The 23722-nt window shown below is 38.0% G+C and overlaps 1 protein-coding gene across 14 annotated transcripts in view; it reads right to left on the bottom strand.

Moving 5' to 3' along the window:
- Nucleotides 1–23722, bottom strand: part of SIPA1L1 (signal induced proliferation associated 1 like 1) — a 348723-nt gene that overhangs the window by 110227 nt on the left and 214774 nt on the right. For all 14 annotated transcript variants that reach the window (XM_033107759.1, XM_033107746.1, XM_033107752.1 and 11 more), the window contains 3 exons: nt 21045–21175; nt 15257–15445; nt 993–1167 (listed from right to left, as the gene is read on the bottom strand). In XM_033107759.1, the coding sequence (XP_032963650.1) occupies nt 993–1167; nt 15257–15445; nt 21045–21175 (495 nt within the window). The remainder of the gene's footprint in view (nt 1–992; nt 1168–15256; nt 15446–21044; nt 21176–23722) is intronic.

Genomic DNA, 23722 nt, shown 5'->3' on the forward strand with positions numbered 1-23722 from the left:
ATAATATTTAAGAGTCTAGGATATTTATGGGTTTTAATAGTCTCTCTCGCACATCGTTTCCAAGTTGGCAACAGCAAAACCATGGCAACAGGAAATTCTTCCCTGCAGTAGTTTATGAATGCTTTTCTGTTTTCATGACTCAACTCCTTATTTAATTTCCGGTACAGAAAATCAGAGAGATTACTATAGACTGCAATACAGATGTGCTAATCCAAAGACCTTCTCAAAGAAAAACAGGTCACAGGTGTCTATGGATGGATTTTGAGATTAAAATTTAAAAGTGCCTCCACACAGACACACAGCAGAAGTCACCAAAACAGATACTTGAGAATTCTATTTTATTAACAACTTGGGGAATGGGAGCAGACAACCTTGTACATTTGTGAGCTGTAAGTAAACAGACTGCTTCGTTTATTGTGCTTTTAATCAACACGCTTTATGAGCCAAACTAATACGAAAGCTAAGAAGCCTGTTTTCTTAGAGATTAAGTTAGACTACAGGCAATAATAATAGAAAATAAACAAAAACTCTGCTAGATATTAAAAGAATACGAAAGAGAGTAAAAATCCATAGCGAGGCAGGCTACAAAGATAAGCACGAGGGTTATGAAAGGAATTAATGACAAGTCAAAAATTCTAGGGCTTACGACCAGATGGTTCCAAGTTGTTAGGGTTTTTAACCACTTTAACATTCAGCTAAATATAATCAAATGTATGCAACACGATCCAGGAGCCATTCTGCACAATCTGCATCCACTGCTCTACTCCATCCACACCTCTGATAACACTGTTGATTTACAGTTCAATCCTAGCTACTTTGATAAGAGTCTTCAATTGTTCCAGAGCCACATCCTCCCTCTCTGGCTTCCTCTCCTCCATCACCAACAGTTTTCTGCAATAAGTGGCAATGTTGTTTTATGGGCAATTTAGCAGATGAACATCAACACAGCAGGAGGAAAATAAGCCTCATAGGAGGGTCTAAGTATTTCTTACTTTTGGTGTCAAGCTGTGCCCGATACTTCTCAAATCCTTTGAGCCGAATGCGTTCTCCCAACAGCTGAAGGAACTCCTCAAAGGCAGGGCCGGCTGATTCATTGTTGTACATCTCTTCCTCCGTGCTCTGTCCCGCTTTGCAGTACATGATGCCGACTTTCTGCTGATAGTTCAGCTGTTGAGGGCAGGCAACACAACACAATCAATACAGACAGGTGCACCTGGGCCCACTTAAATGCTAGTACAGTACATCCTGGAAAGCAAATGCCCATCACACAGCTAACTTCTCGTGAAACCCTTCCATTTTAATTCTTCTGTCTCTGCTCCAAAACAATATAGAAGAGTAAGCATCTGTAATCATAATCTTCATGAATTAAGAGGAAAGGCCAGAAAAGGAAATTAAAATCTCCTGTATGGCATGATCATACATCATTAGAACAGATGTTGACACTTTAGGCAATTTCCGTTAATGGATTACAGTACAAAACAAAGTTATAAAACAAAAACAAAAAACAGCCTGACAACAAAAGGAAATTCTTTTTCAATCACCTCCCCTTTCAAAAAGGAGGTCATTACAAATTTAAAGGCAGAAGTCTACTTTACAAAAGCCACTTTGAAATAAATTGTTTTGCCCTAAAAAGCCCATTAATGTCCTTGCAATTTCCTTTTTTTTTAATAACACTGGAAAAGACTTATCTTCCAATGCCGTTCTGCAATGTATTAAATTAGGAACCTCAGTTATATCTTCGTCAGAGTACTCCCATCAGCAACAATGCCCTTTTCCAATGTTTTTCCAGAAGATGAGTGCCTGGATAGAAACTTCAAAAGGGACTTCATAATGGTTAATCAGCTAGTGGCAAGTATTCCTTCCTCAGATACAGTTAAAATGTAGCATTCAAAAGATTTAGATATAACATCAAAACATTTATTCATCATTGAAAAGTCTAGTCATTCTGCAAATAAATTTTAAGGTGGTAGTATCACTTAGACCAATTTCCAGAGTGACATGGCAACTACATTATCAGTAAACTTTTATCTGATAAAAGGAAAAGGGGAAGGGGAGAGGTAAAATTCTAATAGCTAGCGTTTAATGAATATCCATTATATGCAAATCACTATGTTCAATGTTTAAAATTAGTTTATCCTCACAACAGCCTGTAAAGCAAATATTACCCGTCTGACAGATAAGCAAAGAGAAGGTCAAGGTCAAAGAATGGAAGAGAACGTAACTAGCCCTGTAGGGAGAAACACAAGATGACAATCGGCAGTCCTGTGATTTGACTCTATTAAGTATTACCAGGACTCAATAAGGCTTGTTTTGCTCTATTTCTATCACTGCAATGTATGTCCACAGCCTTATTTGCAATTCTGAAGTTGGAAAAGTAAAAAAAACAAAGTTAAGCAAACCCATTTGGCAGCAAAACTTGATACGAGCTGCCATTAGTTCTTTTAATGTATTCCTCTTTGGGGAAATACTCATATTTTCCCTGTGGAAATACTAATTTGTGGGGTGCTGCTCCAGATCACATTGGGAATATTACTAGATGGTGCATGCATTTTTTTGCCCTGCTAAAATCTGGACATTTCTGACTTCTGAAACATATCCAGCTCTTACCGTTTTACACAAGGGACTGTGAACCCGAACAGCTTCAGAACAGTGATAACCCAGAAAATGTCATGGGGAAAAGTCTCGCTTGCTTTCTCCTGTCCACTGCACACTACGTAGTTGACAAAGAAGCTCAGCAGCCTTTACATGACACATGGACATGAGAGGTCCCCAGGGCTCTGGGAAATGCACCCAACTGACTGCTCTGCCTAGTTCAGGGAGTGAAAGGTCAAGTTTGAAGTCTGAAACCTGCAAATAACTGGAGATACTAATATTAGAATATTTTTAAAATAGCATACAACCTTGGTTGATTGCTGCTTCATTGTAATTACTAACTGAAACAGATTTAGGACTTTGTTCATTTAGTCTACCCCATGTAGAAAAAACCCAACAAGAGAAATCAGAATAAGACCTGCACACCATTGACCTTTCAGCCTTTTCTTAGCCCACCCACTTCCAAGGTCTGAATGTGGCTAATGCTTAGAAGGGAACTCCCACAGGTAGAGATTTCATCTTGGCTTTAGAATTAAGCTGAGTACCCTATCAGGTCTCCACAAACAAAAAAGTAGTGGTAGGCTCTACGTCTGTTACAAAAGAAGTCCTTAATACGGCCATATCCTTACTCCCCCTGCAGGGAGAGCTATCAGAGATGAAGCAATCACGAGAAAGGAAGGGGCTTTGAGTTATTTGCTGTTTGGCTCTGTGCCTCCCAGATCAGCCTTCTCATGCAACAATGTAAGACAAAAGTCACCTTGTTCAATAGAAAGCATCAGTGACATTGGATTTGTGGATGGCTTTTAAAACTTCTTAGATAAAGGCCTAAGATTTCACGGTGCAACACTCAAAAGGATTCGTTTATTTAAAAAAAAAAAAAAAAAAAAAAAAAAAAGGAAAGAGAGAAAAGAAAGAAAAAAAAAGTACACTGTGGAGGGAAGATAAGGAAACTTCCCCCAAACCACTAGAGAAGCAGAATGCAAGGACAATGAGACAATGTACTGTTTTGTTTGGATTGATTTCTTATGCTCTAGTGAACTCCACCTGCAGATACAGGAGAACAAACTGGTTTTTTTCTGGTTGTGAAAGCAAGGCTCCTTTAAGAGGATTAGGAAATTTGTTGGAATGTCAAATTTCCTATGGTTTGAAACTGCCAAATGTCACTGCTCTATCTTGTAAAGTGACAATGTGACTGTCTCCTGGCTTTCTACTGCAATTAAATCAAGGTAGGTGGCATTCTCTGATTCAGAATCCTTAGTTAGCAACTGTGTTCCCTGCCAGAATATGAGAAGTTGTTAAGGAGGAGTTATGTAAATGTAATAAGGGATATTTCAAGAGAAAGAGCAAATGTAAATGGAGTTAAAGCTATCGTTTGGGGGTTTTGAATTGTTATGAGGTTAAATAAAAGCATTTTTGTTTGAGACACATCTGTATAGGTTTATGTGTGTGATTACATAATACCTTTATGTAATGATCAAAATAGAGCTGTGATGACACCAGCAGCCATCTTGGGAAAGGTTAGGCTTCTCCACAGTTTAGGGTTTTGCTTTGGCTAATCTTGGGGTCATGCTATACAATTGTGTGCCTGCATACCAACTGTTCTCATGGAGCACTGATGCAAGTATTTGGATACTCCACAAACATCTGTATTATAAAGTGATGATGGTAGGTCCACCAGGACTAAGGCTGTATTTGACATGCAGGTGAATCTCAACAAAGCAAAGGGTCTTTCAACAGCCACCAAAGTGACATGGGCTCCCACAGCTGGGAACAAACAGTGCATAAAACTGCTCTTCCTCTCACAAAATAGGCACTTTAACACAGAATCAAAGAAACAGGAAGTGCAACCTGATTTACACAGCCCTGAATTCCTGGAAAGATGGATGATGAAGTCAGAGCCCCCTACCGGCGGAAACAGATGAGCATAACCAAGTTCTCAGGCTTCTTCAGCAGTGCTGCCTTTTCATCTTTTCGTCCCTGGCGTCCCAGCCAGAGGAAGGCCACTGGGGCGGCACAGACCATGAGAACAACCCAGTTCTTACTGTTCTCACGAAACCATCCAAATTGTCTGATTTAATCTAGAAATTTAAAACAGTCACTGTGAGGTATTTCTTTGTACAGCAGTTCTCAAAGTGTGGGCTGTGAACCCTTGAGGGGTGCTTGAGCTTTGTTCTGGGATAGAATTAAGTTATTTGGAAATAGTTGGATCCTTTCAGTTCTTGCTCTTAGGTGGTACCAGAGTAGAATTTAATTTGAGGATAATTTTACCCCACTATTGCAGCTAAACCATTCTGAGATTGCCCAATGCCATGGGAACTCTGAGGTTGTCCAGTCTGCCTGGTGGGAGCAGACATTCTTTCCAGCCATGTGAGAGGTCTGAGGATTTGCTGCCCTCAGCCTTTAGGGTGGTTCTTACCCTGGCATCAAGTCGTTCCCTCAAATGCAGGTAACTTATCAGTACTCAGCTCTGCGAACTGGAGCCAACATGGCTTCACATCACAGATCTCTGGGCTTCAGCTGGGTGCCCCTCCTGCACTGCAGCCTGGAAACTTCTTTTCAGGTACAAAGATGGTGCAATCTTAGGGTTCAGTTCATTTGTTTCCAACCTCCTAGAGATCACTATCCTTCATTGCCTGATGTCCAATGTCTTAAAATCCACTGTTTCCTTGTTTTGTCTAGTTTTTAAGTTCTTTCAGATGGGAGGATAAATCTAGTCCCTCTTTCTTAACCTTGGCCAGAAGCAGAAATTTGCCTTCCGTTTTTAAATCAACTTGAATGGTATATAATTTCTGAATAGTAAACTGCATCCAGTTGAGGCACATAATTTAATGAGTTCTCATAAATTGCCGCCACAATCAAAATAAAGAACATTTCCATCACTCCCCACCCCCCCAAATTTCCTGGTTCCCAGCCCATCTCTGCATCAACTAACAGCCTCAGACTGCTTTATGTTTTTCCCCACTATAAATTCATTTTGTCTACATTTTTAAAGAATATTTTTGTTGGGTAAAATTTATTGTGAGAGTTATTCTCTTTCAGCACTCTGGATATGTCTTCTGGCTTCCACCTTTTCTTTATGCTTTACAGCTCAGCAAATGGTTAATTTTAATAACCAATTGTCTCACTGCTCTTCTTTGAAGGTATTTTTTCCTTTGGCTACTTTTAAAATTTGTTTTTTTCTTTTATTTTCAGCAATATTTTATTTTATTTTACTAGATGGGCTTATGTTTGGTTTTCTTTATATTTATCTTGCTTAGGGAAGGCAGAGCTTCTTGATTCTGTCTTATTTCATCTTTCATCCGTTTTGGAAATTTCTCTATTGGTATTTCTTCGAATATTCATTCTGTCCCCAAATACTGCTTTAATCTCTCTTCTCCTGGGAATTGGTTTACATATATGTATTTCACTGTGGCCCACATGCCTTTTAGGCACTTTTTCGTATATCTCATGTTTTCTTGTCTCCATGCTTCAGTTAAAATTTTTCTGGTAACCTATCTTCAATTCATCAATTTTCTTCTCTGTTGTGTCTAACATGCTCTTTCACGCATCTATTGAGATTTTAACTTCGTTATTTTTTTCAGTTCTAGAATTTCAATTTGATTGTTTAACAGATCTGAGTTCTCCAGTGACCCATGAATACACTTTTTTATTTCTGCAGCTCCCATGAAAGCTCTCATCTGTCATCTAACTTTTTATATGCAGCTTTATGCTAGACTTAAGCCCCAAGTCTCTTACAAATCAGCAAATATCCAAGAAAAAGAAATGCCGCAGGATGTCTTTAATTTTGATGAACTCCAATTTCTCAATTATTTCTTTTCTGAATCAAGATTTTGTGTTATGTCTAATAACTCTTAACCAAGCCGTAGGTCCCAAAGATTTTGTTGTCAAAAATTTTTATAGTTTTACATTTCCATCTGAATAAATGTTTGTATAATGTGTGAGGTTTAGGTCAAGTTCATTATTTTGTCTCCTGGATTGTCTAAGTGTCCTAGCGCCTTTGTTTGAAAAGCCTATCCTTCCTCCATTGAATTATTTTTACACCTTTTTTAAAATTCGGTTGGATATATTTGTGTGGGACTAATTCCGATTGATCTATGTATCTATCCTTCTGATAAATAGTAAGACACAGTCTCGATTGCTGAAGTTATACAATAAGTCTTGAAATTAGGTAGAATAATCTCTCCTACATTATTCTTCTTTCTCAAAATAATTTTAGCTATTCTAGTTCCTTTGTCTTTCCATGTAAATTTCAGAATAACCTTGTCTATAATTACAAAAAATCTTGCTAGGCTTTAGATACTAATTGTGCTAAACTGTATATCAATTAGGGGAGAAAGGACATCATTAATATGTTGAGTCTTTCAAAAACCATGACCGTGGTAGGTCTCTCCATTTATTCAGGTGTTCTTTGATTTCTTTCATCAGTGTTTTAGTTTTCAGCATACACGTCCTATATATGTTTTGTTAGATAAATACCCAAGTATTTAATTTTTTATTGAGGGATTGTAAATGGTATTGTATTTTACTTTCAGTTTTCATATGTTCATTAAAATGAATCTAAATGATTTGTGTGAGTTGATGTTGAATCTTACAACCTTGGTGAACACACCTTGTAGTTCCAGGAAGTTTGTGTAGATTCCTTGGAGTTTTGTACATAGACTATCATGTTTATCTGAAATAGGGACAGTTTTATTTTTTTCTTTCCTCTATATAGACCCCTTTTATTTCCTTTTTTATATTTTTTGCCTTATTGTGCTGCCTAGAACTTTCAGTACTATGTTGAATACCAGTGGCGACAGTGTACATCCTTACCTTGTTACCATTAAGTCTTTCATTACTAACTATGATATGAGCTGTAGGTTTTCTGTAAATTTTCTTTTTTTATCAAGTTGAGGAAATTTCTGTATATTTCTGCTTTGATCATGAATGTTTTGATCATTCCTCAAATGTCAAGGTCCCTAGCTAATCTGCTTTCTTCTCTCCACCTTTCTGGTTCATTTTATGTTTGTTTTATATATAATATACGAAGTTTTTAGCTGTACTTAGCAGGAAGAATGGGGGAAAATACATCTACTCTATTTCCAAAAGCAAATCCAAATTTATTTTTTAAAAATGGTTTGTCTAGTGTTTCTGGTTATTATCAGTGGATGTGCTGGGCCGCAACAAGCTATTCTGCCATTACTAAACATGATGACTTTGGTCATATTTTTAAATCCTCATGATTTACACTGATAGCATTTATTTTGGTTTGTTCATCATAAACATGACAACTCTTAACTACTTCCTAAAGATTTATCACCATACTGTCCTCCAAACAGAATGACAAAGAAACTGGAAAAATTCAGTGTTGGGAGCAAAAAAAAAAAGCTAGTTAGAAAACTTATCCTCATTGGAAATTACTAAGAAAAATCAAATTACTTTTAAAAGTGACATATGGTTACTGGGTAGGAAAGCTTAAAAAAAAAATCTGACAGAAATGCTGTCAAAATTATGTATGTGCATTGATATATTCTAACCTATTTTTATCTGTGGCATAATGTATAGAAAATATTCTATACACACAATAATCTTGATTTACTCATAATATATGCAAAATTTCTCACAAAAAAGTGCTTCATGTTAGGTATTAAAGTGATAATAAATGCACCTGTTTTGATTTGACATTAAAGTGAATTTCAATTATATAGGGAAAGATTCTTCATTGCAGCCCTGTTTGTAAGAGAAAAGGACTGGAATTAAGCTAAATGCCCATCAATAGGCAAACTGACAAAATAAACTATGGTATAGCAACACAATAGAATATTACGCAGCAGCGAAAACACTAGGAAAGCTTTCTATGGACTGGTGATGAAAGATCTCCAAAACATATTACTAAGTGAAGAAAGCAAGTTACCTACAGAATGCTGTACTTTGTATAAGAAGAAGGGGAAACGACTACATATGCACATTTGGTGATATCTGTATAAAGAAATATAGGAATAGATAAGAAAAATAAAAGTGATACGTATGGGGGAGGAAGGAGGACAGGAGGTAGAAACAAGATGGAAATGAGATCCCTCGATGTAAACATAATTACTTTGATTTTTGGAGCATTTGACGATATTAGGTAGCTGAGTCCTCTAGGAAAGAAAACTAGTTTAACTTTCTTCTAAAGCTGAACTGAAAACGCAATCCACAATTTAAAATCAAGAAGACTGAAATGCCTGCAATCAGTTCTTCTATCTCTTTGGATTGTGAACCAAAGAATCCTCACTGCATGTTTTAGCCACGCTGAGCTCCATCATTGCACACAGTAGTCCTACCACAGCCAATGTCTTCCGAATGCTACTGCTCTCAGTCATGTTAGTCACTGGAAAGGATTCCATCCAGTCATCCAACCCAGCCTCAGCCAGGAAAAAGAGCATGGCGGAGCCAGTGCAGAGTAATCATCACTTGTGAACAGATGAGAGAAAGCTACCAGTGAGTGCCATTGCCTTCTTTCCCTGAACTGAAGCCTGCCATGTATATTTCCTTCCTGATGATGTACATACGGGTCCATGAGATGTCTGGTACCACTTTGGTAGCCACCTGAACTTTAAACCTGTATTAGCTCATATCATCTAACAGGAGATTCACGTTTCAGGAATCATAATTGTTCTGCCAAAGCTTTATTCATAGAAAATGGGTTTTGGAAAAAAATGTTTTCCCTGTGGTTCATTCTTTAAATTTACATGCCTGAATCAAAAAAGAAAGTGACTAGTCAAACTCATTGATTCTCAATAAAATAATGCAACGGGGCAATGAATAGGTTAAGTCAGCAAAAAACTTTTGTCCATGACCTTTATCAAAAGATCAGTACTATTATTATTAAATAAACACTATTTCTTTCCTTATATCTATTCTTGAGATATATATTGCAGACCTATTAGATACATTTCCCCTTTAACTTCAGTAACTTGAAGGTTAACTTTTTAAAGAATAGAGAACCCAACAAACATTTTCATTTCTTTGTATTTTTAATAAGTATCTAGAAAAACAAAGGAGATACTCATTTAAGTAAAACCACTACTGTGTACATAAAACTTGACATTTCCCAATGAAAACAGGACTACCAATTTTCTCTGTTGCAAACTGGCAATTGTATGTTAGATATTTTTAAGCTGTATTCCCATTTTATTTGGGTTTAACATGTTATACTTAACACATTGGGCATTGAAGCCTACAACAATAAAGCACGGATGTATCCTTCCAGTTTCTTCTCCCACTCATGGGGAGGGAAAAGGGGGACGGGGTGTATAGAATGTGGGCTCTGGCGTCTGACTGCCTGGATTCAAGACCTGCCTCCACCAGTTGCTAATTGTGATCTGGGGAGTCATCAGCCTCTGTGCCTCAGTGCTCATCTATAAAACAAGAACAATAATAGCACCTACATCAAAGGCTGCTGAGGATTAATTAAAATAATTCATGTACATTGCTTCACACAGTGCCTGCCTTAGTCACTGCTCAATACGAAAGATCTACTTTTATTACTCTCGTACACGTGCCTCACTCTCTGGCTCAGCTGAACTACTTGCTGCCCCATAACCACACTCTGCACTTTTGTCTCTGTGCGTTGTTCTTATTATTCTGAGTCTAGGCTACCATACTACTTATTCTCTAGCCTGATGAAATCCTCTTTCCTTTGTCCAAGGCCCATCTCATCCTGATCCATCTAACCAATGATGACTTGGCCCAGTGGCTTACACCTCCATTGCTCTTTGGTTGCAATTCTTTTGTTATACTCAGTGTATTAAACCTGATTTCCATTACAGTAATTTATGACCATGTTTCCTTCAGAGGTAATAACTGTCTTACCAGCCTATTTATTCTCTACAGTATTTAACAATCTGATAAGAGTGGTTATTCAATAAGCATTTATGGAATTTGAAACAGTTGTGCTTACTAATGAAAGTAAAGCCAATATATTATACTACCTATAATAGCAGCCCTTTCATAGGATGCTTGTAAATATTAAATGAGATAATGCATGTAAAGGGCTACTGAGAAGGAGCTATTTTATCATTATCAATCACAGCTACTATTTCTTCAGTGTTCACCTGGCATTGTACTAAGTGCTTTACATATGTGGACTCCTTGAAACAGGGCCTGGCATGATGACCTTGCATTCCCTTGCACTGAGCAGATGAGATAAAGGTGTTTTTAAATGACTGATAGAGAAAAATGGCAAATTTAAAAGTAACTGAATTGGCTATGTTATTAAAAAGTTTGCTTCAATAGATAATGAAATCCCTGATACTTCACAGCATAATTCTGAGGAGCAAAATAATGCAAGATATGCAAAAGTATGTGAAAACTTGCAAATCTTAAAAAAAAAAAAAAGGTTGTGTTAGGCAAATCTGTATCCAGTGTTCAGGACTGCTCAGGGAAAATGGCCCTGAGAACTTCTGAAAGTCTCAATCCCCTCAACCATCAAATGGGCCAATAACTGGAACCTATCACACAGGATGCTGAGAGGATGATATCAGATGATCCCGGTGAAAGGCTCAGAATAGTGTAATAAGCAAACATGTATATTTATGAATTTGTTTTTATCATAGAGATGCTCTTAATTATCTAATAAGCAAAGATGTAGGATGGATAAACTAAATCCTAATGTAACCAAATTTTCTGAGTCACAACCTGTTCTAAATGCTTGACAGTGTGAAACAGGGGCAGGTCAGGTTCATGCTCTCATTGCCCTTTATAGGATAATGGAAATGGGCATCAATGAATAGTGCAGGGCCCAGAAAGAGTTCAGGAAGGAGAATGTAAGATCTTGGATAAGCCACAAGGCATAGATGCATTTTTTAAAACTTAAATGCCTACTTCAATTCCCACATGCATATCAGAATCTAGTCAAATGAAAACCAAATTTTTATATTTTTGTGAAATGCTTGCTTTTATATTTTACAGTTATAATTTTCATTTGTTCTTTTTTTCATTTCAGCTATTATAAGTGGTAAAATGAACAAATAAGGCACCAAAGATCTGAAAGGCAGAATGTCACAATGTACCAAGCAATAGTGTTTTCTTTTTCCAAACATAATTATGTAAGCCATTTAAAGTAGAGAAGACATTAAAGGAATCATTTAAAGAAAATTTAAAGGGAGATTCAGAAGTTCCTTTTGGTATCATAGTATGAACCTCTTTCAATAGAAGGATGTACAGAGCATGGCATTTTAAAAAGTGGTGACACAGATGAAAATAAAAAATGCTTTGCAATTATTCAAATGCATAATCTACCGCACTTTAAGCATTTCTTTTTTAAACTCTGTATTTGTAAAGGCACTACAATAATCAGTTTTGTACGATTATTTTATTTGTATATATATATATATAAGTATGTATGCATGTCTGCTTTTTATCAGTACAATTCTGGCTTTGAATGCTATGGAGATATAAATGAATAGACAGAGGCTAAGTGGCAGCTCCTTAGTCCAGATATTGAGCTGCTCATATAAAATACCAGCTTTGAAACTCCTAGATTCCACTGTCTAGTAAACTTTCCAAAACAGATTTGGGAAGACTCACCTAGATTGCCAAATATTAATTTCACCAAGAAATGGCATTAAAGAAAACACATTTCCCAAACAAGAAAAAGCTACAGGAGTTCATCACCACCAAACCAGTATTACAAGCAATATTAAACGGATTTCTTTAAAAAGTAGTAAAAAGACCAAAAATATGAATAATAAAATGGCAATAACAACATATATATCAATAATTACTTTAAATGTAAATGGACTAAATGCTCCAATTAAAAGATACAAGGTGGATGAATGGATAAGAAAACAAGATCCACACATATGCTGCCTACAAGAGACTCACTTCCGATCAAAAGACACACACACAGACTGAAAGTAAAGGGATGGGAAAGATATTCCATGCAAATGGAAATGGAAAAAAAAAAGCTGTAGTAGCCATACTTATATCAGAAGAAACAGACTTTAAGAGACAAAGAAGGACCCTAGCAATTCCACTTCTGAATATTTTTCTGAAGAAACCCAAAACACGAATTCAAACAGACAAATGCACCCCTATGTTCACTGCAACACTATTTACAATAGGCAAGATATGGAAGAAACCTTTGTCTACCGATAGATGAATGGATAAACATGTGGTACATATACATACCATGGAATATTACTCAGCCATAAAGAGGAGTGAAATCTTGCCATCTGTGACATGGACCTAGAGGATATTATGCTAAGTGAAATAAGTCAGAGAAAGACAAATACCATGTGATTTCACTTATATGTGGAATGTAAAGAATAAACAAAACAAACATTCATAGATACAGGAACTGATAGTTGCCAAATGGGAGGGGTTTGGGGGGATGGGTGATAAAGGGAAAGGACTAAGATGTGCAAATTGCCAGTTATAAAAACAGTCACGGGGATATAAAGTACAGCTTAGGGAATATAGTCAATAATATTGTAATAACTATGGATGGTGTCAGATGGGTATTAGACTTAATGGGGTGATCATTTTGTAAGTTATATAAATGTTTTATCACCATGTTACACACCTGAAACTAATATAATATTGTATGCCAACTGTAATTTAAAAATGAAAAACAATAATTAAAAAATATTATCAATAACTTAAGAAGAAAAGAATATTTTAATACCCTCCAAGATTAAGAAGACCATACTATCAGAATAATGGGCAGTTTTGTGAATTAAATAAATTTATCATTATGTTATACTCATTACAGTGTTCTCTTTCCTGTATTGATGGGACCAAAACGTATTCCTTACACATCAGCCTGATCTGTGGTCCAACAACTGCAATCACTAAGAGAGGGCACAAAATGCGCCAGAGATATCCTAAAATATCTACACCTGGGGCACTCATTTTTATTTTTTTTTTTTACTTAATATGGCTAAAATGAAGAAAAACTATCAATAAACACCTCCATTATGTAAAATAATGTTTTAAGGTAGAATTCAGAATGTTCAGTATGTGATATTATCAATGTCTAAGTTATTCTCAAAAAGCATAATAACTGAAAAGGCTGAATCCGTGAAGTTGAACCTAATCATCATTTTTTCTACTCTTTTGTTAGCATAAACATTCAAAATACTTACTGGAAAACGGGCCCCCAAATTGTAAAGTCTATGCATCAGTAAGTTTTCTGAAGCATTCAAAGTGCTTCATAAATACATTTTGTAAACATGAACACTCAGAGCTTACTTGACGTATGTGTACAGGTTAGACATTGGCTGTGCTTTATCACAAGCAAAATGAATGGAGAGAGAGCAATGATACGTCACATCCAACTATAGGCCCATAATATATTCCTATCGACCGAATTAAAAGAATAAGTATGATAGACACAGACAATAGTTTAGTGGTTACCAGAGGGTAAGGGGGTGGGGGGTGGGAGATGAGGGTAAGGGGGATCAAATATATGGTGATGGAAGGAGAACTGACTCCGGGTGGTGAACACACAATGGGATTTATAGATGATGTAATACAGAATTGTATAACTGAAATCTATGTAATTTTACTAACAATTGTCACCCCAATAAATTTAAAAAAAAAAAAAAGAATAAGTATGGCTGGACTGATTTTTTTGAACCCCTATTCATTTTAATAAAATTGGAAATTTTGACTTATTAAGGAAATACCATCAAAATTTGTTCATAAAATGGCATTCAATAACTGGACAAATTTTACTTTTGGAGAGATTTTTTGTTTGTGTTTTTAATGCAATGGTAAAGCAATGATCACTCACTGCCAGGATGCAATATGGCTGACATGTTCAAAGAAAGAGTTAAAGTAAGTGTATATAAATACAACATCTAACAAAAGTAGCCCAATGCTCAAATTATTCCAAGCAGAATGTGGATACACTCTTCTGGTTAGTGGATTTTACAGATCATAACTTTTCATTCTCTACCCTGTCCTGCCTCTATAGCCTGTCATTCATTTACATCTTGATCAAATGCCCCCTCCCCCCCACCCCCGTTAAAGTATAGGAAGTATAGGAGGTGAGAAAACCTTGAGCATTTTTATTTATTACTAATTAGGACCCCAATTTAAAAAAACTTTTTATTTAGAAATCTTGGCTGAAATACATTGTTGGTGGTACTAACAGACTTTAAAAATTTAAGCTCTTAGAATAGTTTGTTGTAGTGGCAAACAGTACAGGCTTTGAACTTATTAACTGTGTGAACTTGGACTTACTACTTAATCTCTCTGTGCCTCAGAATTCCTCGTCTCCCAAATGGGGACAATAATGGTACAATTCTCATAGGGCTGGGAGAGTAAACGAGATAGCATATTTAAGGCACTTAAAACAGAGCCTGGTGAATATGTTCATTAGTGTTAGCTATTAGCATTACTGTTACTGCTACTACTTATTCCTAGAGTACTTGAAAAATTCACTGCATTTGTGAAAGAGTACCGAAAGAGTTGAACATATTTTAAGTACCATATCTATCAATTCTGACATAGAGAACTTCATCAGATGAGAAATGTTCAGAGTTCAGAGAGCTAAGAAAAAAGAAAATGAGTAATTGCAAAAAGAGTATCCTTCACAGTAAATGACATCAGTTGTACCTGTCAAAAAGAAATATTAAGGTCTGAAACCTTGCAGGAAACCTGAGCAATAAGAATGTTCTCTGGGAGCCACACTTACCCCTTGTTCATCCAGTTTCATGAGCTGCTCTGTGACTTTGGGCGTGTTGAAGGCCAAGCGCAGACACTGGACGTTGAGCTCGGGAATCACGTGCTCCAACACTTCTTTCAGGGGTAGCCCTCGGGCTGTCGAGTGCTTTGCCGTTGAAGGAATGGCATCCTCCAGGACGGAACCTCTCAGTGTCATGAGCTGCAAGAGACACATGCTCTGTGAGCGGAGTGAATACAGCAGTCCACCCTTATCCGTGGGGGATACGTTCCGTGACCCCCCAGGGGATGCCCGAAACCGTAGATAGCACTGAACCCTACATATACTGTATCATTTCCTATACATACATACCTATGGTGAATGTAATTTATAAAGTAGGCACTGTAAGAGATTAACAATAATAGAACAATTATAACAACATAATGTAACAAAATTTAAGTAAATGTGGTCTCTCGCCTCTCTCTCAAAATGTCCTATTGTACTGTACTTCCTCCTTGTGGTGACGTGAGATGATAAAATGCCTACATGATGAGCTGAAGTGAGGTGAATGATGTCGGCATTGTGACAGAGCATTAGGCTACTACTGAGCTTCTGACGATATGTCAGGCAGAGGATCACCTGCTTCGGCTCATCCTGGATCATCGAGCCATGACAATGATGGTCGGATGTAAAGAGCAGACGATGTCAATGGTTGGGAACATTTAATGTTTTCAGACCATGGTTGACCTCGGGTAACGGAAACTGCAGAAACTGAAACCGCAGCTAAGGGGGACTACTGTACATCAAATGCACTGAGAGCCTAGACTGCGATCCTCCTGAGGGATCTTGGAATGACTTGATTGCTTAAGCCAGTGAGCGAAAAAGGATGAGGGAAATGATGTAAGATAATTTATGTATGAAAAATGAGGCCAACATTTTCAAGAAGACTCAGGCAAGTCCAAAGGAACTCATAATCAAGCCTTCTGAGGACATTTACTTAAATGCTAAAAACAGTGTTTCCTTCAAGAGCTCAGTAAGATCAAGGTTTCTATATGGCTATAAAATGCCACTAAGTACACTAACTAGGAAAATAGGAAGTGATATCCCAGAAAAATATCTAAAGCATAAATGCTTAGAATTTAGATGCTATTTTATACGTTTTTGAATGACAAAAGATAAAGGAGAAATAAAGTTTTAAGTTTCATAATATATTGCTGACAAGCATAAACTAATCATACCCCCAAATGCTTCTATAATAGGACAACGATGACAGTTTGGCAGCAGAGTCTGGACAGCACTGAAAATTATTTTAGGTTTTCCCTTACTTCTTACAACACCTTCCATTATTATGAAATATAAACATAAGCAAAGGAATTTCCCTATGGAATGATGGCTTGTTGGAGCAAAGTTAACCAGGCCTGGAGCCTAAAATAGTCTTCATTTCCCCAAATTTTCACATGGCAAAGTTGTTAGTAGAATTAAAACACTATATGGTGACCTAAGGAAAAACCCAGTACTTTGAACAAATTTCCATTAAGCCCAAAGGTTATAAGGTGCTGAACTGCAACAGGAGCTACAGTGGAGCTGATAGACGAGGACACAGAAGTTGATGGATGGATGGGGATGGATGTGTATGGCGTGCAAGATGGGGAGAGGTAAGAAACACATAGCTGCAATGCAGGAAGGATATATTTACTAAGAAAAATGTAACAAGCTCAGGTCCTAAGAGAGTCCAAAGGCAGAAAAGAAAGAGCTGTGGCTCAAAGCATAAGGAAAGGCCCTCACGGAAGGGGTAGCATAAAAAGGGGCCAGGGAATCTAGGAAAGATTCTACAAAAAGAAAATGTCAGAGAGCAAAAGTATGAAGATGAAAAAGAACAGGGTGTGAGTGGGAAAGAGCGACTGCTAGAGCTTAGCTGAACCTAAAGAGAGCCCAAGGGTGGGGTGGGTGATGAAGCTGTAAGGAGCGGGGCGCCCCAGGGCTGGAGACCCTCATGCCAGCTCAGGGTGTGCACCTCACCTGGCTCCAAGGAGCATTCTCAGAACTCTTTTGAACTGGGATGACAAGAGTGACATATACTTGAAGAAAACTGACTTGGTAAATAAGATGAATTACAAGACGAAGAAACTGGAGGCAGAACATAGAGTTAGAAGGAAGCTATAACAGTCTTCAAGTGGCAGGCAAAGAGAGCATGATATAGGACTAGCAGGGAAAATGGAAACCAAAGGGAGAATCACGAGGGAAATCAAATGTGGAGAAGACAGATGAGTGTAAGAAAAGCAAAACTCACCATCTTGCTCAATACAAGAAAAGGGCACTTGAGGTATTTGCAGTCTATTCATTTGACGAGTATCTTTTCTTTCATTTATGAATAATTAGTTTTCAAGTAACACTTGTATGAAAAACATGATTTTCCTATGACTTAATATCTAATTTGAAAGAATCAGTTTTGTTTTTTTAAATCACATGAAATCACTGAACAACTCAGTCACTGCACCCCACCTTCCCTGGGGACAGGAAGCTACAAAGGCTGGAGATATTTTCAGCTGAGAAACCAAGGCCACAAATGCCAATCACTGCCAATCCTGCGCCACCAGAAGACAGCAGCTCACCTGAAGAAAGCCAAAGCAGATGAGAAGGACTGGTTTTTATACCTGAATCACTAGTATAACTGATATTTTTGTTCATGACTTCTAGAAGGAAGAGAATCCTCGTAAGTCCCCATGCACACCTCTACTTAAAAGCACGCACGTGCCCTTAAGATTTTGTTCACAAATGTTCATGCTTACAAATCTATGCAAGCTTGTTTTTTTTCAATTTATGTTGTGCAATGACTATTTCTATTGAAATGACAAAGGTCTCTTTGTGTTTCTGTTACCTTGAATGCTATTTACTGAAGCAACTGGAGTGGCCCTGTGGTGACCATGTTTTTCTCCATATATTAATATTTATGAACACGAGAAATTAATAGCATGAGAAGTCCCTGCAAAGGCATAAAAACTAAGTCTTACTTTAATATATATGGCTGTCCCCCAAAGCCCAGGAGCTGTAGACTGGAACCATCTAGAGTATTTCCATCAAAGGACTTCTGTTAGTTTATTTCTATGAAAAGCCTCATAAAGATATTACAATTAACCCACATTTAAGGATCATTTTTACTGGGAAAAAAAACTACACAAAAGCTGGTGGCAGTTAAATACATAGCAGAGACAAGAAGGAAGGAAAGAAGGACAGTAGGGAAGGAGGGAAGGAAGGAGGGAGGGAGGGAGGGAGGAAGGAAGGAAGGAAGGAAGGAAAGAAGGAAGGAAGGAAGAAAGGAAGGAAGGAAGAAAGGAAGGGAGGGAGGAAAAGACAGAGAGGGAGGGAAAGTACTATTTTAGGCATTAGGCACGTATGTAGTAATGAACTCAGATAAAAGTCTCACCCTCATTGGGTTTATATTCTTGTGGCAGAGACAGAAAACGAACGAAACAAGTACAATACTTGAGATAGTGTTAAAACAAAGCCTGGAATTGGATATGAAATGGGGTATGAGGGAGTAGTAATTTTAGATGCAGTGGCCCGGGAAGGCCCCTGTGATTTCTGAAGGAAATGAGAGCGCTCTGGCCAAGAGGATGCCTGGGGAAGAATGCACCCCAGAGGAACAGGGTGCATCCAAGACCTGAGGCAGAGGAGCTGAGGTGGCCCAGAGAGAGAGGAGGTCAGTGAGGCCAGAAAAGACTAAGGAGGGGGAGCTGGAGATGAGCTCGGTAGCACATCTGCCTTACAGGATTTGAACTGAGGAATGACAAGATCTGGATCACATTTCAAAAGGACCCCTGCTGGGCTAAAAGAAAGCAGGGTTTAAGGGCAGAAGTAGGAAGAACAGTTCTCAGGGAAATATGATGGTGGCTTCACCCAGGCCAGGCCACAGGATGGTAGAAGTGGCTGAATTCTAGACATATTTTGAAGACAATGGAAACAAGTTTTGTTTATATTTGGGGCACAGGAGGGAGGAGATTTGGGGGGAGGGAGGGAGGAAAAGAGTGTGGCTTACAGGTTTCTGGCCTCAACAACTAGAGTAACAGAGTTGTCACCAGCTAAACATTAATTTGAGCGTGAAAACTAGTGGTGATGGTGTTTTGAACCATGAACATGTGACTTAGATGTTTCAATTAAAGGCTAGGAAATGGACCCAGGAGATGGGTTAGCAGGAAAAGGACTGAAGTACAAGATTAGAGAACCAGAGAGAAGTGCAGGTTGAGCATTTTAGGCCCAGGGAGCAAGAGATGAAAGAACAGAGGTGGGAAGGCAAGAGTAAGTGTGGTTTACCCACCACGGCATAGGGAGCATGTTAAGGACAGCAGTTATCTTGGAGAGAAAGGCTGGGACCAGACATGGCGTGCCAGCAAGGTGAGCGGAAAGGGACAACCATGGAAACCAGTGACAGGATCTGAGAAAGAAAGTGCTAATTCAGAAAACATCAACCTCTGGCATGGAGGATGACAGGACAGGGGCAAGAGAGGAATTTCAATGGACTAAAAAACATAGAAAAGGAAGAATATGATAAGGGGCTTAAATCAGAGTGGCCTTGGGAGGAGAAAACAGATAACAACAGGAAGGACAAATACACTTGGGAGTAAAGGAACTGAGGCTCATAGAAATCTGGTGGGATCCGAGAAGCTAGGTAGAAACAACTAACTACCTGCATCCAACTTCAGAAACACAGTGTGTTCTCTGTGCTTGTCATTTTCAACAAAAGAATTTACACTGCTTAATGATTAGCTTTGGTGTGGAGAAAAAGTATACTAAAGCATGTTAGTTCTTTATTTCTCTCTGGCCCCGCTATATGTAACACATTAGATTATTAAAGTTGTGCCTTTAAAAATCCTATTTTTAATTTCCCCAGAGTTCAAGTTTAGGAACAATGCCTAAGTGAGACCAACCCCTAAAGCTCAATGGGGGAAATGAAGCCAAATGCCCTATTTAAACTAGTTTCAAAAAACCATTATTTTCCAGATGCCTCAAGGGGGTATTCGGCATTAATGTATAACAACAATCTGAAAGTGAATTAGGCGCCGCAATAAATGGATGACTGGTACAACTATACATGTTTAGAAAGAAAGCACAAGAACTTCATACTCCCAAACTTGTTCTTGAGTTTTTTTTAAAAAAATGCTGTGTTGGCTATTTTATTTTTCCTTTTCTTTTTTAATCTGAATTTTATTTTAAAATCAAAACTCATATATTATGTGTACTTGGAGTCTGAAAAAGATCCAAGAGCCTGTTTCAACCCACAGCAGCTAGTCTCTGGTTCAAACAATCTACGTTGTAGGCCTCAGAGGATATGTCCAAGAGAGAGTGAAGTGAAAGCAGAAAAATAAAAAGTCTCTTTTCCTCTTCCCGGGACAAGAAATGTCCAACACAATAGTTTGGAAGCTTGAGTTAAGTGCTGGGTGACCCTCTGTTGTATGGAAGTACCTTAGCTCCTCAAGCTGGCTGGATCCTTCCCGGTTGATGGAGCAGGATAGACAGTGTCCCACGGGGGGTTCTGAGGACTCTGATTTTCTCCGGCCACACTTAATGGGTGTATCTTTCTCTGAATCTAAACTCCCATTCATCTATTGCATTTATCCAGCGCAAGATGGCAAGAAAGGATCCAGCTCTAACCATTGTAGCTACCCCTATTCGCCACCAGCATGAATGAAAGGGGACTTTGTTTATTCTAGAGACATTTGTAACCATGTGATACTGAATTTAATTGCTTTGCTACTGCTACTACTCTTATTTTTTTTTCTCACTTCCATGAAGACTCACCTTTCTCATTTGCTTTCTCACTTACCTCACTAGTTCTAAATATTATTCGGTAGTTGTAAGGAGATCCATTTTCTTTCATTTCTTCTGGTTTTTCCCTTCGAATGCTCACAGCCACTGGACCAAGATTCTCATCAGCCCCAAAATAGTTCCAGTGTTCTTAGGTAAAATAAGACAAAACAAAATTAAAATGTGATGTTCTGCTTGACATTTTAGATCAGAAATTACTCTACATCAATAAAATGTAAACACATCAAACAAATATTAATATTCTTCAATGACTTACGAAAACAAGGACTTAGCTACACAGGTTTAATATCAGAGGAGGTAACACTGAGGAGAGGTGGCCTGTTGAGTTTTACTACTCCACAACTTACTGCTCTACTATTTTTTCAAAAAACAAATGTGTCTTTTCTTCTTATAGCCTACCATTTAAATAGGCTACATTATGTTATTTCTTGCCTAAGGGAAAGTTTGTGTCAGGGCTTTTTAGCTTTTCTTAATTAAAAAGAAAAAAAAAAAAAACGAAAAAGAAACTAAGTCTACTGAACAGAGTTTAAGGAGAGAGGGATTTACCCCAGATAAAAAAAGGGGTTTTTTTGGATTGGTGAGAGGTGTGTGAATCACTGAGCAATATCTGCTCCCGGGGAGCCATGGTAAGATGGAGCAGGGTCTCAGAGGAAAGAGCTTCGAAGTGCTCCAGGAAAGAGAAGCCCGGACTCAGGGCGTGGGCCTCACCAGTGGTTGTTCCCATGCAGTGAGCACAAAAGGCATCCCATCCCACAAAGCCATGGAACCTAAAGGGCATGTGTGGGCTGGGACAACAGGCCTCCCTCCTAGGTAACCAGCGGGGTCAGGTGACGACGATTCAGGGAACTCTCTTCAAGACCCCAAACCTTAGCACAACCTTGGGGGTTGGGGGAGAAGTCTCCTTATGACTGGTGCTGAATTTACCTTCCTCCTGACAAGGAAGGTTAGGATCAAAATTAAATTAATTTACAGAAAATTTTTAAAAGTGATATTTACTGTGCGTCTTCTTCTTCAAAAAAATTAAAATTGTTGATACATACATGAGATGTTCACAGATGAGGAAGTCCATAAAATATTGAAATATATGAAAAGCTAAAGTAGATAACTTATTTTTCAAACCTCCCAAATGCTATTTTACATTGTCCTATTTCATTTACATATGACATGACTAAATGTCTGAATTGTGACATGGTACATTATTCTCATACAAAATGTATTAACGTTTGAAAACACATGTTATTCCCATATAAAATATATAAGTATTTGAAAATCCATGAAAAAAATAAGAAATAGCAGCATAAAATATCTAATCCGTAGTTTTAAAAGGTAGGCAATGCATATGAAAATACTTTGCAAGTACTAAGGAATGACTATAAAAGATAATAATCAATACCAGGGGCTTTCTAAGATTATCATAATCCATGGAGATTCAAAAAAGAAAAACACATGGGAATACAGGCAACAAACATCTCATATATGGACACCTGAGAAACAACCCAATAAATCTCACAAAATTCATGTACAAACACTCATGTACACCCTCAAAGCACAGGACGTGAGAATCACACTTAGAGTTTATTTACTCTTACTTTGCACATAATTTTAATAAGTTTGGTTGTCTGGTCTTCAAGCCCACAGCTTTATTTCAGAGGTGTGATAATTCCAGATGTTGACAAAGTCCAGCGTGTAAGGCTGATATAGACTTGCATGCAGGCAGCAATGTGATAGAACAACTGACAACAAGGAAAAAACAGAAAGGGAGGAGACAGAAATAGTATAAAAAAGCGGACACGAACTTAAAGAAAAACAAGACAGCAGTCTGGGGAGATTTCCTGAAGGAGCACAGAACTTAACACACTTCGATAACTTCAGAGAATCTTTTAATACTGAAGCACAGAACAACAGTGATGAGTCAAAGACGAGCGTGAGTCACATTCATTACATTCTGTTCCTTGCGCGTCAAAGACTCAACCGAAACCCGACTCTCCAGAAACTCCTCAGTCACACCTGACACACATCAGGAAGGGCAGGTGAGACTGCTGTTCTCTGCTGCTGAGGAAATTCACAAAGATATTGGACCACTGTCCACTTGTCATCAACAACCTCCACTGGTCCTCAGGGTGGCCCTGGTCAGCTCTTGCTCCCCTTCTCTAGAGCAGGTATTTCAAACATTCCCTGTTCTCCTTCAACCTCCCTCCACCTGCTTTCTCCCGTCTCAGCAAATGATAATGTTGTCCACATCACAGAGAAAATAAAGAAGCCATTTCAGAGGCCAACGTCCTCATTTCCCATCATACACACAAACTTACCTGGATCCAGACTTTTGCTTCCTTTTGTTCACAATCCAAAACCCAATCTCACCCTAAATTTTGGCCTCCACTCAGTCCACCTTCCCAGGGACTCTGATGCCTCATCCCCCTCTCTTCGTCTTCTACTTCTCCCTCTCTACTGCTCATTTCTATCATCATTTAATCAAACTCAAGCCTCCTTCATCTTTAAATGTCACACCCTACCTCCTTATCACCCTTCAGGTTAACTCTGCTTTCTTTACTTCCATTGGAAACTTCTTGAAAGAGCTGCCTAATTCCTCACCTTAGAATTACTATAATCTGACTTCCATTGTACAATCACCAATGCTAGCCTTAAAGTTTAAAACAAATAGATTGTATCTTGCTC

Source organism: Rhinolophus ferrumequinum, chromosome 6 (genome assembly GCF_004115265.2).
Source record: "Rhinolophus ferrumequinum isolate MPI-CBG mRhiFer1 chromosome 6, mRhiFer1_v1.p, whole genome shotgun sequence".
NCBI classification, from domain to species: domain Eukaryota; kingdom Metazoa; phylum Chordata; class Mammalia; order Chiroptera; family Rhinolophidae; genus Rhinolophus; species Rhinolophus ferrumequinum.